Source organism: Protopterus annectens, chromosome 9.part0, assembly GCF_019279795.1.
Source record: "Protopterus annectens isolate FY-2018-M chromosome 9.part0, PAN1.0, whole genome shotgun sequence".
NCBI classification, from domain to species: Eukaryota; Metazoa; Chordata; order Ceratodontiformes; family Protopteridae; genus Protopterus; species Protopterus annectens.
In genome coordinates, this window is record NC_056743.1 from 1,837,475,940 (window position 1) to 1,837,494,937 (window position 18,998).

Sequence of the window (18,998 nt, forward strand, 5' to 3'; positions counted from 1 at the left end):
TCCAACTTTCTCTCCCTCTCATTCTCTTCATTCATCAGACCCTCAAAGTACTCTTTCCATCTGCTCAACACACTCTCCTCGCTTGTGAGTATGTTTCCCTCATTATCCTTTATCATCTTTACCTGCTGCACATCTTTCCCAGCTCGGTCCCTCTATCTAGCCAATTGGTACAGGTCCTTTTCTCCTTCTTTAGTGTCCAACCTTTCATACAACTCTCCATGCGCCTTATCCTTAACCTTCACCACCTCTCTCTTCGCCATGCTCCTCATCTCCTTATACTCCTGTCTACTTTCTTCATCTCTCTGATAATCTCACTTCTTCTTCGCCAGCCTCTTCCTCTGTGTACTCTCCTGTACTTCCTCATTCCACCACCAGGTCTCCTTGTCCTCCTTCCTCTGTCCAGATGTCACACCAAGCACCTTTCTAGCTGTCTTCCTTACCATCTCTGCTGTAGTTACCCAGCCATTCAGTAACTCTTCACTGCCCCCCAGTGCCTGTTTTAACTCTTTCCTGAACTCCACCTCACAATCACCCTTTTTCAGCTTCCACCATTTGATCCTTGGCACTGCTCTCACAATTGTCCTCCTCTTCTTGCTCAGCAACATCATCCTAAAGACCACCATTCTATGCTGTCTAAATACACTTTCCCCAGTCACCACTTTACAGTCTCCAATCTCCTTCAGACTGGCCTTCCTGCATAGGATATAATCCACCTGTGTGCATCTTCCTCCACTCTTGTATGTCACCCTATGCTCCTCCCTCTTTTATTATTATGCATGTCCCCCGACCATATAAGTGAGACAGAAAAGTACTGCCAAGCCTTGAAAGACAGGTGATGGAAATCCATCAGTTAATCATTTCTCTTAGATCAGCTGAAATGGTAAGTATATAAGCTGTGATACTGAACCCTAACATAGGTTTTAGATGGGTGCATTGTAACATAGATACTCATGTTTTTGTATACTCTGTTTCACACACATGCATGCACACACATTTATTTTTTTCTTTAAATCTGTTTACTCTTTTATAACTTTATGCTTGTTAAACAACAAGTCACTGTTTAGTGAGTGTAAAAAATGGCAGACTTTTTTTTTTAATGTCCAAGCTTTACTGCAGCATTGTGAGCTGCTGTTGAATGGTGTACTTGTTTTTCAGTGGGCATTACCTGTACATTAACACCCTGTTAGAGAATGCTCGTTCGCTGATCAGTGTGATGACGTACAGGTCACCCATTCTCTAATGGACTTTACTCCAGTGGTTCTGTGGTTACATTTTGCTGAGATTCTGACATGCAAGCAATAATGCCTGACAGGGTGTGTGTTAATGTGCAATTAATGCCCGCCCAGGGGTGTTGTGAGGCTCGATGTCGCAGGTGGAGGGCCTCTACACCACGGGAAGGGCATTAATTACACATTAACACATGCTCTGGAGGGCATTATTGCGTTTAGAGAATGGGGTAGGGTTACCACCTGTCCCACTTTGCGAGGGACAGTCCCTCTTTGGGCAGTTGTGTCCTGACAAAAAATATTAAAAATGGCAAATGTCCTGAGATTGTAGGACATAATTATGTCCCATATTTTATGTAATAGTTGCATAAAACAGTTATTCTGTATCTAAAATACCTAAATGTTACAAAAACAGAATAAGCAACTAAACTGCTACAAGAATAAGCTTTTATTTAGGCAAAAAAGTTAAGTTCTATCCTTTGTACTGACCGTGGGTATGTGTCGGCCTGTAAAATCTGATGTGTATCCCGAAAACTTTGGCCATTTGAAAAGGTGGCAACCCTAGAATGGGGTCTCTGTAAAATTGTTGTGTTTTATTTACTTATGTATTTTTTTAAGTTCTATTTTATTTTTTTAATATATTTTTAATGTAAAATAGTTCCTACGCCTAATATTTCATACTTGCTGTAGTATATGTTAATGGTGTTGGAAAAAGCATTTTAAATCTAAACTACATAAAAAAAACAATAAAACAATACTTAAAAAATACATAAGTAAGTAAAACACAACAATTTTACAAAGAGCCCATTCTCTAAGAGCTGGCAGAGATCATTCTCTCTTCACTCTCTCTCACAGACACACAGACAGACAGACAGACAGACACACACACACACACACACACACACACACACACACACACACACACACACACACACACACGCTCTCTGCTTTTATGCACCCATTCACTCCCACAAGATCGGTCTCACTCTATTTCTCAGTCTCTCACAGTCTCCAGCTGCTTTCACACACACATTCAGTCTCACTCTCTCTTGATCTCTCTCACCCACAGTCTCCTCTGCTTACATACGAGTGTAAAATAATAGCTCTTGTTCTCTCTCTCACTGACATGCATGCATATACACACACACACACACACACACACACACACACACACACACACACACACACACACACACACACACACACACACACACACACACACACACACACATCACTCACTTTCTGTCTCACTCTCTAGATCTCTTTCTATCTCTCACTCTCTCTCTGTCACACACACACACATGCACACACACATACGCGCACACACACTCGATCCTCGATCTCTCTCTCTCTCTTATTGTTATACATGCATACAGTCTTCCACACATGCTTTATTTTTTATTTATTTTTTTTTTATTTTGCACTTGCTAAACAGCAAAAGTGCTGCTTAGCGAGTGTAAAATAACAGCATTCGCTCTCTCTCTCTCTCTCACTAACATGCATACACACACACACACACACACACACACACACACACATACTTTTATTTTGTTTGTTTTCCTTTTTTTTGACATTTTACACTCATTAAACAGCAGAAGTGCTGCTTAGCGAGTGTAAAATAATGGCGGTCGTTTCTTTTTTCTCAGTCTGAGCTCCATGGTGGCTTGATAAGCTACCATGAAGTGGTGGACTCATTTTTCTCCAGGTATTACTTGTACATTAATACCCCACTGGAGAACATTCGTTCTCCAATCAGGGTACTGATGCACAGTAAGCCCATTTTCTAATGCACTATAACTAAGTTCTAGTGCTTTTCTATAGCTCTGTCCTGAAGTTCTAGAGTTGTACTGTTTGGATCTTCCTATGTACTGTAATTTATATCTTTGTATTGCAGTGTAACACACAAAGCTGTGGGCTACAGGTAGATGAGTCACCGCTAACATACACTAACATATCAGATAGGTGCATGACTTGAAGTAGTAATATGCATCAATATAACCTGGCATCAAGTGCCATTGCTACAATGACACATTCATCCTTTAAGAAAAATAGTGACTTAATGTTATTAGAGTCTATATTAAATCAGCGAATGCTTAAAAAAGCGAACGCTGATTTATCGACTCTAAGTAAGCGAAAGCTTACAATCCCGAACACTCGGAACAGCGATTTTTTTCCTATGGAAAAAAAATTGCTGTTTCACAAAAACAAAAATAAAAACTTCAAAACATTACATAAAGTGGTGGCCTTTGCCCCCCACACCCCCCCCCACTTAAATATACCAATGCTGAGATTGCACTACAGTGACGAAAATGGCAAAGTAACTGAGGCAACCAAGTGATTTCTTTCCCAGGGAAAGAAATTACTTATATGCCATTTCTCTATTTTACTGTTTCGTGCTTTCAAGTTTGATCAAGATGCATTCGAAGGATTGCATCTTCGATTATATAATAGGAACCCTGTTATTATTTGAACCTTATTTTTTCCTCAGTATTTTTACAGTGTTTAAAGACAATGTGTTAATTTGTGATTCCTGCCTACTCTTAAAATGTTGTCCTTCGTCTATGCCTATTTATACTTACCATCTCAAGCATGCACATAAACCTCCATCTCTAATTTTATTTTATTGTTACTAACTTAAGCATCTACTTACACTTTATTTATCCTATCTAGTACACATGTTATTTTGTTTTTACTGAGCGTGCTTTCATCAAATATAATTAAAATTATTTTTTTCTTCTTTTTGCTTCTGAATTTTGCTTTCTGAATGACTCACTAATTGAATTCACAGGTGGTGAGACCTATGTCTTTCTTGAAACTACCATAAAAATGGAATTGCAGAGCATTCTAAATTAGTTAAAGTTTTTCCTAACTTTTTTACAGACTTATTCCAGAATACAACAGCCTCAGAGACCAGAATCTTATGGGTTACTTTAACAAGAAACACATCCGCAGACATCTGCAGAAGGCTGGCTTGGTAGGTGGGCACTTAAAAATACATTTTTAGAAGATTGAAATGCAAGAATAAATATTAAGCCTCATAAACACGAGCTAGCAAAGTCAGTGACAGACTTCTTGACAAGTCCAGGTGATGCACTTATTGAAGTATATTTGTGACTTTTATTGATAAAAAAGCTAGTTTAAATCTGTTGTCATTTGGATGTTAGTATGTAGAAGTGTACAGTGGAGTATTACATCTTCCTGTCCTCGTGCTATTTGGTAAGAAAGACTAGGATTCCTTTTGTTCCAGAGCCCTGTTTCTCATATGGTAATGACAGCTTCCCCAGTGCTGTTTCTAGAAGGCGTAAGTAAATTTGAAAATGTTGACTACTTAAAATATTAGCTACTTGGTGTTGCTTTTAACCTTAAAAGACTGTACTAAGCAAACCTAGAATGTTCTACTTGTTTGAGTGCTAAGGGCTGTCTGCATCTCTACATTGCAGCATATAAATTTGTGTATGAGGAGGCATAAAACATTTTTTTCTGGTTTGTATGTGAAGCTTAGTATCTTTCCTTTGATGGGAGGAAGCTTACTGAAGCAAAATCTGAGAACCTAGAAAAATACATCCATTACCAACTACTAAAATCTAAACTGTAAGACAATCTACTCTCTCCTTCTCAACACTGCATTCCTCAATTTCTGAACTTACATTTACCATCAACTTTATGCCAGCAAGCTAGTATCAGCAGTATTCCATGACCTGTCCAAAACCTTTGATACAGCAGCCTGTTGTCAACAGACTCTTTTCCTGTGGGCTGGACAGTCCATCCCTGGCATGGTTTTCCAGTTTCTTATCTGACAGATACTAGGCAATCAAATTGTCTGCCAGCTTCTCCTGCTTCCTTCCTATATCTTAGGGGATCCACAAGGCTCCATCCTAGGATGATGCTTATTTAATATTTTCTTTAATTACCTACATAAAATCACCGAAAATGCCTCTGTCATACAGTATGCTGATGATTCAATATTCATCTCTTATAGGTTCATAGGTTCATATCTCTTATAGGTTCACAGGTTCATAGGTTCATACTAGGCTATCTGCCCTAGGGCATTTATAAGCCTAGCCAGAGTGTGTGTGGCTTTCGCCACCCCTTGGGATGAGAATACTATGCCCATTTAGGGTTTAGTTTTCTGTGCCTCTGTCTAGTGGTGACACAGAGATGACTCCCGGGGTAAACCTATGATCTCCCATCCACTCGTCAAGATTTCTCTTGAAGAGAGTTAGTGAGGGGCTCTGCCTAACATGGACTGGGATTCTGTTTCAGAGTGTAGGGAGCCTCTGGGTTATGAATCTGTCCCTCCAGCACGTCCTATTTATTTCTGTGTTGAGGTTCAAATCTCTTGCTCTCGTGGCTCTGATGGATTTGGATTTTCTGAGGTGGAGCATGTCCATTAATTCCGGATTGGACATGGCCTTGTACGTCAGGCATAGATCACCTCTGAGTAGGCGGTATGCGACTGAATAGAGCTGGAGTTTCTTCAGCCAGGCAGCATATGACATATGTTTGAGACCCTTTATCCTCTTGGTGAGGAACTTTTGGGGTCTTTCTAACTGCTGCAGGTGTCAGTGAGATACATCTCAAATGGGGCATTGTACTCAATCATGGGCCTGATAAGAGAAGAGTACAGGGGCACAATGACCTCTCTTGATCTAGATGTGAATCCCTTCATGATAAGGTGGGCAATATAGAAGGTCTTCCTAACCACCTTTGCAACGTGAGTGTCAAATGAGAGGTTACTGTTGACTTGGGTCCCTAGGTCCCTGATTACCTCTTCCGTACTTAATGGATTACCACCTATGTGGTAATTTGTGGGTACCTTGTTTTTCCCAAAGGGTATGACTATACATTTTTTGGTGTTCAGTTTAAGGCCATGGCTCTGGCACCAATTATCCATTTCTATGAGGCCTTTCTGAAGGATGCTTGTGTCCGCTGGAGTATCAATTATGGTGCCCAGTTTGCAGTCATCTGCGAACTTTGTCAGCCACAATCCTCCTATGTTTGCTTGCACCTCGGAAAAATAAATGCCGAACAAGAGGGGTCCCAGGACTGAGCCCTGTGGGACACCGCTTGTGACTGGCTTAGAGTCTGACATGGCTCCAGCAATTCTGACCTTGTGGGTTCTGTCCTTGAGCCAGTTTGCAACCCATCTTGTGACATATGGGTTTACATTTAAGCTGGTGAGTTTGTCAATGATGCCAGAGTGGGGTATTGTGTCGAAGGCTTTTGCAAGGTCAAGGTAGGCTGTGTGAACTGTCTTACCCTCATCAGTGGCCTTAGTGACCATTTCAAAAAAGTTGACTAGGTTCAAAAGGCAGGATCTGCCTTTGACTAAGCCGAATTGGGTAGGATCCAATGTCTGTAGGTCCCCAATGTCTTTGTTTATGAGTTCCATAATGATCCTTTCCATAGCTTTGCAGACCAGGCTCGTCAAGCTTATGGGGCGGTAATTTCCAGGGTCCGTAGAAGCACCTCCTTTGTGGAGTGGGACCACTGTTGCTGTACGCCACTCTTTGGGTATGTATCCTGTAGTAAGGCTAAGATTAAACAGCAGCCTTATGTGCGGGTTTAGTTCCTCTTGGAGTTCATGTAGCACGCAACCCATTGATGCTGTGTTTTTAGCTTTGGAGAGGGCGGCTCTCACCTGGGCATCTGAGATGTTAGGGAGGCTACACTCTGCTGGTATAGATATTTCTCCTTTTGGGGGCGAGGGGGCGGAGAAATTTGCACTGAACCTGTCTGCCAGAATGTTGGCAATATCTGTGGGTTCAGTATATTTTGTGTCATTTTGGACTAACTCTGAGCATATCTGGGAGTTTCCACCCAGGTTTCTAATATAGCTAAAAAAGGCCTTGTGATTGTCTTTTGTGTCTTTTGCGATTTTTCTCTCAAAGTTGGCCTTGGATGATTTTATGAGTGATCGAAGTTTTTTGCTAGTACTGATCAGAGATGCCTTCCCTTTTGGGGATTTTGCTCTGTCATGTAGTAGCTTCCTCCTCCTGTTGTAAAGTTTGTTAATGGCTGGGGTCCACCAGACAGGATGCCTGCCTTTGTGGGAATGGGTCTTGGCTTTATTAGGGATTGCATGATCCATGCATTCTTGAAGGTGTCCATAGAAGGCATTTATAAAGGATTCAGCTGTGTGGGTTGTGGTTTCCACTGGCCCAGGGGCCTTGAAAGATACCACTTCAGTCTTAAGAAGTGTGAAGTCGGCTTTTGAGAAATTCTTCACTGTGGTCTTCTGTGCAGGGGGTGGGGGTGGGATGTAGATTTCCAGTGAGATTAATTTATGGTCTGATCTCACCAATGAGGAGTATACTTCCGGTGTGGAGCATTTTGTCCCCATGTTTGTGATGATCAGGTCTATTATATTATCTCCTCTTGTGGGAGTGGTGACTAGTTGTTCCATTGCATTTGAGTTTATGAATTCTAGGAACCTTTGGGCTAGGGTGTTGGGGCTTGAGTAATGTTCCCAGTCTATGTTTGGGTAGTTGAAGTCTCCCAATATGATAGTATTTGGAGAGACATTCATACTCTCCAGTGTCTTCAGGAAGGCTGAGTGGGGTTCCTGAGTTTGAGAGGGTGGTCTGTAGCATGCTACAAACTGTAGGGCAGTTTTGCCTATGGTTAGTTGCACCTGGATGGTCTCCGATGCTTCATGCATTGCCACTAACCTGGAGGAGTGAGTATCTTTGATGAATATGAATACTCCCCCCTCCTTTTGTAGTTCGGTCCAAGTTTTGTGGCCGGAAAGCATGATATGAGGTATAACCTGGTAGTGCTGGGGTGCTCTCAGGAGCCTTGAACCAGGTTTCAGTCACTGCACAGACATCAATGTTCTCCATACTGAGGAGGGCTTTGAGAGCATGCATCTTGAGGTTTAGACTTCTGGCATTGAGAAGCATTACCCTTACTTTTTTTTCAGTTGTGTTTTCTAGGGAGTTGGGTTTGTCTTTTGAGCCTTGCCTAAAAAAGGCACTATGGGGGTGGCAAGAGCCTTGGCCAATATCCGGAAGCCCAGGGGTGACAGGTGCAAGCCGTCCCTTGTGAAGCAGCGTGGCTTGTCAAGCATGTCATCCCAAGCGGACAGATATAGGATCCCCTTAGAATGACACCAGTAATTAAGCCAATTGTTAAAGCTGATCATTTTGTCTCATTCTTCAGCTAAAACTATTGAAAAAGTATACAAACCAATATAGAAAGCCCTCCTGTCTATAGAGGCTTGGCTCTGTTACTTCCAAACTCTATTGACACCCCAAAAAACAAACTTCTCCTCTTTATTCTTAAAATATTCTGAGAGAATAAACCCAACTTCAGTATAATCTCTGCCAATAACACCACAATTGAAAACTGTTTCAAACTCCAAGCAGTTAGGAGTAGTAACTGATGAAAATATGATATTTAATCTAAATATAAAAGAAATGGTAAAAAAAAAACACTTCAAAAATTCTGTCTCTTCTACAGAATTGACCACTTTATAACTGAAAAGCAGAAGTACATATAACCACATCATAACTACTTCCAATCCATCTGTACGGGCCCCCCCATTCTTATGAATCTACAAACCACCCAATTTAAGCTACTAGAAACAACACTGTAGCAAGCATCTCCGTGAAACTACAATGCATTTCACAGCATTATTTTAGCCCTAAAAAAGCTGCTCTGCTTAGAGCTCCCTCATGCCTGTCTTACTCTCACCAGAGTATTAAACATACTCTAATGCAAAACCCTGAAAATGCACAAGCTTGGTCAATATTCTTATGCACTATATTCCAAACAGAACCCTACGTTCAAGTGCCAAAACTTACTAAGTGTGACCAAATCAACAAACTCAGCAGGAGACTCTGTTCTCATGTGATGCCTCAAAAATGTGGAATGACATTCCATTCCTTGTAGCAGTAGACTCTTTACACAAATCCTTTAAAAAGTCCTAAAAATGCATCATATGGATAATCCAATTTACTCTTACTCTACTCTGGACAAAAATACTATTTCTTCTCACTTAATCTTATGTTAACTCTTCTGTTTTTTCTTTTAACTTCAACTATTCTAAACTTTTCCTCTGATGACCTCATCACCTCCTCTGGCTATTTTATATCCATACTCCTCCCTATCATATCCTGCTTGTGATCTATAATCTGTCTCAATCCATTATGTAAGGTAAACTCAGATTGTTATTGTTAATTTTTTACTTAATGCATATTGCTCATATCTATTTATACATGGTTGAATTATCACTGTACATCTATTTAAAAATTGTATTGTTAAATCTTGTTTATTGTTTTGCATAAATTCATGTGGAACTTTTCTCCCCAGGCATCTGCTGAAAATGGAGTCTGACTAGTCGGATAATCCTGATAAACAAATGTAAATACATAAGTGATAATAATAATAATATAGCAATAACCCACGCCTGGGTGTGGGTAATGCTGGATTTACCCATGGTTGGTGTGGTTTGGTCACGAGGGCAAAGCCCGAGTGGCCAAACAAAGCCAACTGTGGGTAAATCCAGCATTTCCCACACCCAGAAGTGGGTTATTGCTGTTATACAATGACATTATTTAAGAAAAAAAAAATTACTTTTCTTAAATAATGGCATTGTATAATGCCTCCTTGCTGCCCTTCCGCATCTGTCTGGTATTCTGCAGCAGTTCTGATGTACTGCGCATACGTATGCCTATGCAGTACATCAGAGCTGTGGGCAAAAGCAACGGAGAAAGCAAGATCTCCGTTGCTTTTTACAAACTGTTTCGCTATATTAAATGGGTTTAACATAGCGAGACAGCTTTAAAAAAAGCAATGGAGAATCTCAGTTGCATTTTTTAAAGCTGTCTCACTATGTTAAACCCATTTAACATAGCGAGACAGTTTTGAAAAAAGCAACGGAGAAAGCAAAATCTCCGTTGCTTTTTACAAACTGTCTCGCTATGTTAAATGAGTTTAACATAACGAGACAACTTTAAAAACAGCAACGGAGAATCTCCGTTGCTTTTTTTAAAGCTGTCTCGCTATGTTAAACTCATTTAACATCATGAGACAGTGTGAAGTGACTGAGATCTTGCGTTCTCCGTTGTTGTAAAAAAAGAGTTATAGTAATGGAAAAAGTCTGGGTGACCGGACCTTTTTCCATTACTATAACTCTAATTTACAACATGCATGCTGACCAATCAGCGTGCATGTTTTTGAATATTAATGGGGTGTCGTTGTATTATAATAATAATAAATGTATGATCCTGAATAAGATAAAGCCAGTACTGAAGAATGAATGAATGAGTTTGTAAATACAAGGAGGCATGGTGATGTGACATTTAGTGCTTCTACCTCACAGTGTTTGACTTTCCAGATCCTGTGAGGAATAGTTTGAAGAGCTGAAGGGTTGTTGGGTTTTTGGAAGGAACAGGCAGGGATTTGAAGGACATACTCCAGTTATACTAAAGGATTGTCCTTCCTGTTGCAGCTTTTGCCTTCTAGGAATAATTACTCTAAAGACAATTCCATGCTCAGAACAATGCAGAGTTAATTTTGGATTTGGTTGCTGTTTGTGGGTGTTGAAGGCTACTGACTGGTCCAGACATTGTCGTAGATATTTAAAATGAGTAGTTGTTTCTAATCTAAAATCTGAATGGCTGGTATTGGGCCAATCTACTGTAACAAATTTAATCCAGGGTTTGGAGCTGAAGGCTCTGTGTCATCATGATACTGTGTAACCACCACTGTGTTGAGTTTTGGTTTGAAATTAATAAAGTGTTGTTTAGTATATCATGAGCAAATTTTCTGGAGACAAAGTCATGTTGCAGCAGGCAATTTATATACAAACAGGATATGGCAGCATTTTGACAATCAAAAAAAGCAAATCTAAACAATAGAAGACTAATGGTTACTTTTATACACAAAATGTGCAAAAATCAGCAATTCAAAATATTTCAGTGTAGGTGAATCCTTAGTAAATTTGTCTAATACAGTTTACACTTTTTTTTGCTGGTTGTTACATTATTTCATAAACTGTTTTTTTTTTTTCATTTAAATAACAGTGACTGTTTTGGAAGGTGTCTCATTTCATGGCAATTACTTTTCAAATTTTCACGTCCAGTCATTTTTTATGCCTAACAATACTCAAATAGAATACAGTCATAGAGAAACATTATAGTATCAAATGCCTAACAGTACTTTTTATTTATGTTCTTGTTTTTACGAAGTCTTTATTCCTGTGCTCCTGACAATGCCTTTCTTTAAATTTCTGCCTACAGTTAAACATGGCTATGCTTTTCTTAAGTCAGCTTGTACAGTAGTTGTAGTGTAATGAAAGAAATAATTTTACAGAAGCTCAGTTGTATTTTTTTGAACTGGCACAGAAGTAATATTAGAAATAATTTTAGTCAAAGAAATCTACTCTAACACTTCTGTTTAAGAGTTGCCTTTAACAAGTGTATTACATTTAATATGAGTTTTGATTATTTTCAAAAATCTGGAATTAAAATCCATTGGAGGCTGCATTTAAAATATGTGAGTGCTTTTTGTTATAATTCTTTTCTATTCAATGTGAGTTTAATTCATGGGCAAAAAGACAGTTGTCTTCTTCATGCAAGCACACACACACACACACACACACACACACACACACACACACACACACACACACACACACACACACACACTCGCACATGTGTACATCTACGCATTTATATTGATTTATTTATTTACATTGTAACTATTTATTTCTACCATTTTGCAACCATCTGTTGGCTGTATACTGGCGTCTTCTCATTTCTCCTTATCTTCTCACATGATTGTAGTTTTGCCACACCACTGGGTCAGATTTCTCTACCATATTATTTCATTAGCAAGGGTGCCTTAAGAAGAGATCAGAGCATCTTTATACAGCAATACTCTCGCAATGGAGAGAAAGTTTTTGTGCTCTTACCCACTTATGTCCCCCTCACCTTAACCATGCAGAATATGTAGCAATGTTAGTAAAAGTGGTATTGCATGATACTCAAATGTGCATCCCACTTTCTGCTATGAGTTGTATGTTGGCACACTCCATTTCTTAGTGTCTACCTGTCATGACCCCCATCTCTAATGGCACTGCATATATAACTCTACCTGTTACACCTAAGAGATGGGACCCTGCCATTGGCCATGCACCCTCCCCAACAGACAATTCAACACCTAGGCGATTAACTGAACCCAGCTCATTGGCACTGTAAACAGGAACTCTTTCTTTGTGCCAGTGGACCAGCCCATATCCTCTGAAAGTATATAAAGAATGAAAGTTTCATGTTTTTTTTAATGCTGTTAATGTAGTAACAATTATCAAACTGTTATATTTCATATTTTTAGTAAATGTCATCCATTTGGAGTAAGTTAATGAAACAGTACAATGTGCAGATCTGTGGAAAGGGATGGAACAAAGAAGAGTCCTAAAACATCTGTAGTCACATGAGAACATGTGACAGGCAAAGAGTGGTAACTGAGAGCATATGTACTATCCTGGAATTGCAGGACACCATAAAACAAAGTATCATTCATGTTTCTTGCTTCAAGTGACTTAGACACCAAACATTGCAACAAAAATGATACCTACAAATGCCTCTTCACAAGATGGAACAAGAAGGGATCTGAGATCAGTTATGCTGTGTTTGTTTTATGTATTCACTTGTTTGCTTGAGTTTGTTCAGTTTGTTAACTAGGCCCATCACTCCTCAGCAGAGATGGCTTATAGAGGGGACCTGGGGAGAAGAAAGTACAGTTGTGTAAAATCTTACCATAACTGTAGATGTCCTTGCATTCACTGCTGCAGTATTCATAAGTTAGGGATTCCCTGCCATGAAGCCAATTGTCCAGCCAGTCTACCAAAGTCTACTATTGTTTTAAGGTACGTTGAACATCACCTACACACTCCTCACATAGCGTAGGACATAAAGGTGACATTCAGGCGTACCATCCTCAGAAATGATTGCCTCAGTAGGAACAGCAGTCCAAGAAAAAACTAAGAGAACTTGCACATCCGAAAAGGGACAAAAGACTAGGGTGATGCAGGGAGGGAGTGAATACTGCAGCAGTGAAGGCAAGGACATCTACCATTATGGTAAGATTTTACACAACTGTACTATGTCCTTACATTCACCGCTGCAGTATTCATTATGTATGGGAGAGTGCCAAAGCTCAAGAAGAAACTTGGGAGGAGGAAGCAGCAGTAGAGCCCTCTAAGAAGCCATGAAGAATGGCATTAGCAAAACCAGCTGTAGCTCTGGAGATACCATCCAACTTTTAATGTTTAGTAAAAGTATGCACAGAAGTCCAGGTAGCTGCTTTAAGAATATAATTAGTGTCTGGGCCCTTGAAAAATGCACCAAAAGAAACCACAGCTCTAGTAGAATGATTTTTTTACAGGAGAAGGAAGCCTCTCACCATGAAAAGTGTAATAAAAAGAAATACTCTTTGAAATCCAAGTAGAAATAGTTTGCTTGGAAACAGCTACTCCTAAAGACCTAGGATGAAATGAAACAAACAACTGACTTTCTGATAGCTTTAGTCTTATCCAAATAATCCAAGCTGTCTATGCACATCTAAGGTATGCAGCACCCTCTCACTATCAGAATGCGGAGAGGGTAAAAAAGTAAGCAAATTAATAGACTGATTAAGTGATAACTCATTAAACACCTCAGGCATAAAAGAAGGATTAATACTCAAGGACACCGTGTCATCATGAAATATCAAAAAAGGTGGACAGGCCATAAGGGCTTACTACTCAGACAATCGTCTGGCAGAAGTAAGACCTAACAAAAGAACTGTCTTCCAAGAACAATGTTGCAAGGAAGCTGAAACAGCAGCCTCAAAAGGAGCCTGAGTCAATTTCTCCATAATGAAATTAAGATCCCAGGGAGGAGAAATAGGCTTCCTGGGAGGCCTAATATTAAGGACACCTTTAAGAAATTGCTTAGCCTCAAATCTAGAAGCTAACAGGAGAGTTAAATGCAGACAAGTAGAAAGAGCTGATGTGAGCCTCAATAGAAGAACAGGCCATACCAGCATTGAGCAACTCACACAAATAAGAGGGAACCAAAGGAACATCCACAGTAAGTGGGCCCAGGTAACGAGAAAGAGACCAAATGGAAAACCTGTAAAAAAAGACATGAAGAAAAAAACTGGTACAAAACACAAAAATGCCAAGCAGGAACAGGAGAAAGAATCACTTCACAGTAAATAAATGCACATATTTAGGCCAAATTCAATAAAACCAATACTGGAGTTTATTGAATAGAATAAAACAAATGATAAGTGCTTTCGTCCTGACCACTTCAGAACTTCATCATATAATACAAATAATCACACAATCACTTTATATAGTACAGAAAAACTGGGTAAAAAAAATCATTAAACAAGTAATACATTATTTAAACTGACACACCTCCTTAAAGGAAAAGACATGTAAAAGACTGAATTATATATGTAACGTATAAAATCTGTATAAGATGAAATAAATAGATGGTAAAAAAAACTCTCATTGTAGTATAAAAACATAGATAAAATGGTGTTTAAAAATACATAAATAATGAATAAATAATTATTTAAAACAGTGTTATCTTTCTAGGGCTTTTAATTTTAAAAGAGAGCTGATAGAAATGTGTTCATTTAAGCCTGGCCAACTAGATGCATTAAGATGCAGTTGCCAGTAAAGCTCCCTCTTTTCTAGTAAAAGAGACCAGGCTCCACCTCGAGGTTCTGTAAAGAGACCAGGCTCCACCTCGAGGTTCTGTAAAGAGACCAGGCTCCACCTCGAGGTTCTGTAAACAGACCAGGCTCCACCTCGAGGTTCTGTAAAGAGACCAGGCTCCACCTCGAGGTTCTGTAAACAGACCAGGCTCCACCTCGCGGTTCTGTAAAGAGACCAGGCTCCACCTCGAGGTTCAATAAACAGACCAGGTTCCACCTCGCGGTTCTGTAAACAGACCAGGCTCCACCTCGAGGTTCTGTAAACAGACCGGGCTCCACCTCGAAGTTCTGTAAAGAGACCGGGCTCCACCTCGAGGTTCTGTAAAGAGACCAGGCTCCACCTCGAGGTTCTGTAAAGAGACTGGGCTCCACCTCAAGGTTCTGTTTTAATGTCATACAAATGCTCATAGATACGTTTTTTTTAATTTATGGTCCATTTTTACAATATAAAAACAGCTACAACAATTACATAAAATGCAATAAATAATCCTTTCAGATCCGCAATTGTATTTTTGATGACGTTTTACTTTAATGTTATTTATCAGAAAAGTGCTACCTTCCTTAATATGTTTACAAGTTACAGATGGCACACTTTTTCATGTGCCCAACATTATTCATACGCTTTGGTTTCATCTCAAATATGTTCTTTAAGTTTCTGCCCTTCTTAAATACTATGGCAGGATGTCAATCAATAAATGGTCTAATGGATTTTTCATGATTTAGTATGGACCAATTCTTTTCTAAGATTTTTCGTAATGTATAGCTGTCATTAGTATATATGGTAATGAAAAACGTCTTATAGTCCCTTTTTGTTTCTTGGTTCTCCACATTTGAGCATTGAGTGGAGTTGTTAATACTGGTGATGCTGGTGTCAATATCTGATAGTAAAGGACTAAAATGACCTCTCTCCCTTTTATTTACTACTTCCAACATAATATCAGTAATCAATTTGTATGGATAGCCTCACCTTGAAAACATGAATTTCAGGTTGTCACATTCACTGAGAAAATCATCCATAACTGAAACCATTTGGGCTGCCCTAACAAATTGCCCCTTTACAATGGCTTTTTTCTGTTTCAGTGGATGTGTACTTGAGTAATGGAGTAAAGAGTTGGAGTAGGTTTCCTTTCTATATATTTTTGAAACAAACTTATCGTTTGTATAATCTTTATTGAGAAGAACGTCTAGAAAGGGCAAATGGTCCATACTATAATTATGTGTGAATTTCAAAAATGGAGTAGTAGAATCCATATAAGAAATTAATTCATTGATCTGTTCTGGGGGCCCACCCCACAAAATAAAAATGTCATCCAGGAACGGGTGTAACATTTTACATAAATGAACATCGAATTGTTGAACAAAAACTTCTTTTCCCATTGGGTGACAACAATATTTGCGTACAGGCCCCCACAAGAAGAACCCATTGCCAGCCCCTCCTGTTGCAGATATATTTCACGGTTAAAGTAGATAAAGTTGTTTTTCAAAACAAGTTCAAGTAAGTGTGTATATACTTGGACATTGTTGTGTTCAACTCCTTTTCATATAAGTATTGTGAAAACCATTCCAGGCCTGTGTTATAGGGAATAACAGAATATAAATCTTTGATGTCAGTAGTCAAAAGGGCATACCCAATTTTAAATGGAGTGTTGTTAATGAGATGTAAAAAAACTCAATGAGTCCTTACATATATGGGTTTCAGAGAATACCAGTTCTTTAAGTCTAATGTCTAGGAGTTTTGTGAGTGGGTGGGTAATGGAACCTTTTGCATCCACAATGGGTCTCATGGGTGGCTGTTCGAGGTTTTTATGTAGTTTAGGTAACCCGAGCATCACTGACATCTTGGGATATGACACTGTGAGATAATTTAACTCTTCAATGGTGATGGATCCCTCTATAAATAAATCCTGTAACTCATTGTTAATTCTATTGTATGCTGTGTGTAATTCATTCAAGGAGGATTTTGCATATGCTTCCCATTCAAAATGTGTAACATTTTGTTAGTGTAATCGTCCAGATTCATAAGGACTACATCTCCTCCCTTGTTCATAGGTTCATAGGTAGGTACTAGGCTATTGGCCCTAGGGCCTATACAAGCCTAGCCAAAAATGTACCCTGGATTTCGCCACCCAAGAAAATTATTTTCCTGTGCCCCTGTCAAGCAGAACCACAGAAGTGATCCCCGGGGTGAATTTCTTATTACCCATCCAATCATCAAGATGTTTCTTGAAGAGTGCTAATGAGGAGCTCTGCTTGACATAGATAGGTAGTCTGTTCCAGAGTATGGGAAGTTTCTGGGACAGGAATCTATCCCTCCAGTATGTTCTGTTTATTGTGGTGACAACGTTTAGGTCCCTAGAGCGTGTAGCTTGGAGGGATTGGGATTTCCTTAAGTGGAGCACCAACAGCTCTGGGTTTGACATACCTTTGTATGTTAAGCAGAGATCGCCTCTGAATAGACGATATGCGACGGAATAAAGCTGGAGTGTTTTGAGACAGTCTGTGTAAGGCATCTGTTTGAGGCCAGTAATCCTCTTTGTGAGGTATTTTTGCGGCCTTTCCAGTTGTTGTAGATATCTTGTGAGGTACATACCAAAAGGGGCATTGTACTCTATAATGGGTCTAATGAGTGATGAGTAGAGGGGAGCAATGACCTCTTTTTTCTGGATGAGAAACCTTTTGTGATGAGGTGTGACATGTAGAAGGATTTCCTGACCACTTTGGCGATGTGATTATCAAAAGAGAGACTGCTGTCCACCTGTGTCCCAAGGTCTCTTATCACACTTTCAGTGTTAAGTAGACTACCGCCTATGTGGTAGTTCATGGGTACAAAATTTTTACCAAAGGGGATGACAATGCACTTTTTGGCATTGAGCTTGAGACCATGTCTTTGACACCAGGCATCTGTCTCAGTGAGGCCCTTTTGTAGGATGTCCACATCGTTAGGAGTTTCAATTATGGCTCCTAGTTTGCAGTCATCTGTGAATTTAGTTAGCCAAAGACCTTCTGTGTTAACCTGTACTTCAGAGAAGTAGATACCAAACAGGAGAGGACCCAGGACTGAACTCTGTGGTACTCCACTTGTCACTGGTCTGAAGTCTGATTTGGAGTCTGCTACTTTCACAGTGTGGGTTCTTTCAGTAAGCCAGTTGGAAACCCATCTTGTGACATAAGGATTTATACCTAGTTTAGTGAGTTTATCTATAATTCCAGAGTGGGGGATGGTGTTGAATGCCTTGGTGAGATCTAGATAGGCTGTGTGAACCACCTTACCCTCATCTATGGCTTTGGTGACTACTTCAAAGAAGTCTATCAGGTTTAGGAGACATGATCTGCCTTTTACAAACCCAAACTGTGTGGGGTCCAGGGTTTGGAGATCTCCAATGTCTTTGTTTATGAGTTCCATGAGGATACGTTCCATGGCCTTGCAGACGAGGCTCGTCGGGCTAATGGGGCGGTAGTTCCTGGGGTCTGTTGTGGCCTCCCCTTTGTGGAGTGGGATAACTGTTGCGGTGCGCCATTCAGTGGGCACAAAACCTGAGGTGAGGCTATGATTGAACATGGTACTTAGGTGGGGTGCCAGTTCATTCTGTAGTTCATGTAGAAGGCAGCCTGGGATGTTGTCAGGTCCCATGGATGCTGTGTTCTTGGCTTTTGAGAGTGAAGTTTTTACCTGTGCAGCCGTGATTACAGGAACTTTACATTCTTCCAGTATAAAGATGGGCCTTTAGGTGGTGAGAGTGGGGTAAAGTTAGCACTGAACCAGGATGTTGGCAATATCAGTTGGTTCTGTATATTTAGTGTCATTGTGCTGTTACTCAGAGCAGATCTGAGTGTTGCCATTGCGATTCTTGACATAGCTATAGAATGCTTTGTGGTTGTCTTTAGAATCAGTGGTGATTTTGTTTTCATAACTAGCTTTGGAGGATTTTATGAGGGATCTCAGTTTCTTACTGAGGCTGACCAGGGAGTTCCTCCAATCATGGGATTTTACTCTTTTTTGCAACAGTTTCTTTCTTCTGTTGTAGAGTTTATTTATGGCAGAAGACCACCAGATTGGCT

The 18,998-nt window shown here is 39.8% G+C and overlaps 1 protein-coding gene across 1 annotated transcript in view; it reads left to right on the top strand.

Moving 5' to 3' along the window:
• Window positions 1-18,998, top strand: part of LOC122810797 (glutamate-rich protein 3-like) — a 226,188-nt gene that overhangs the window by 77,081 nt on the left and 130,109 nt on the right. Inside the window, exon 2 of the mRNA XM_044082357.1 lies at window positions 4,107-4,200. Coding sequence (XP_043938292.1) covers window positions 4,107-4,200 — 94 coding nt within the window. The remainder of the gene's footprint in view (window positions 1-4,106; window positions 4,201-18,998) is intronic.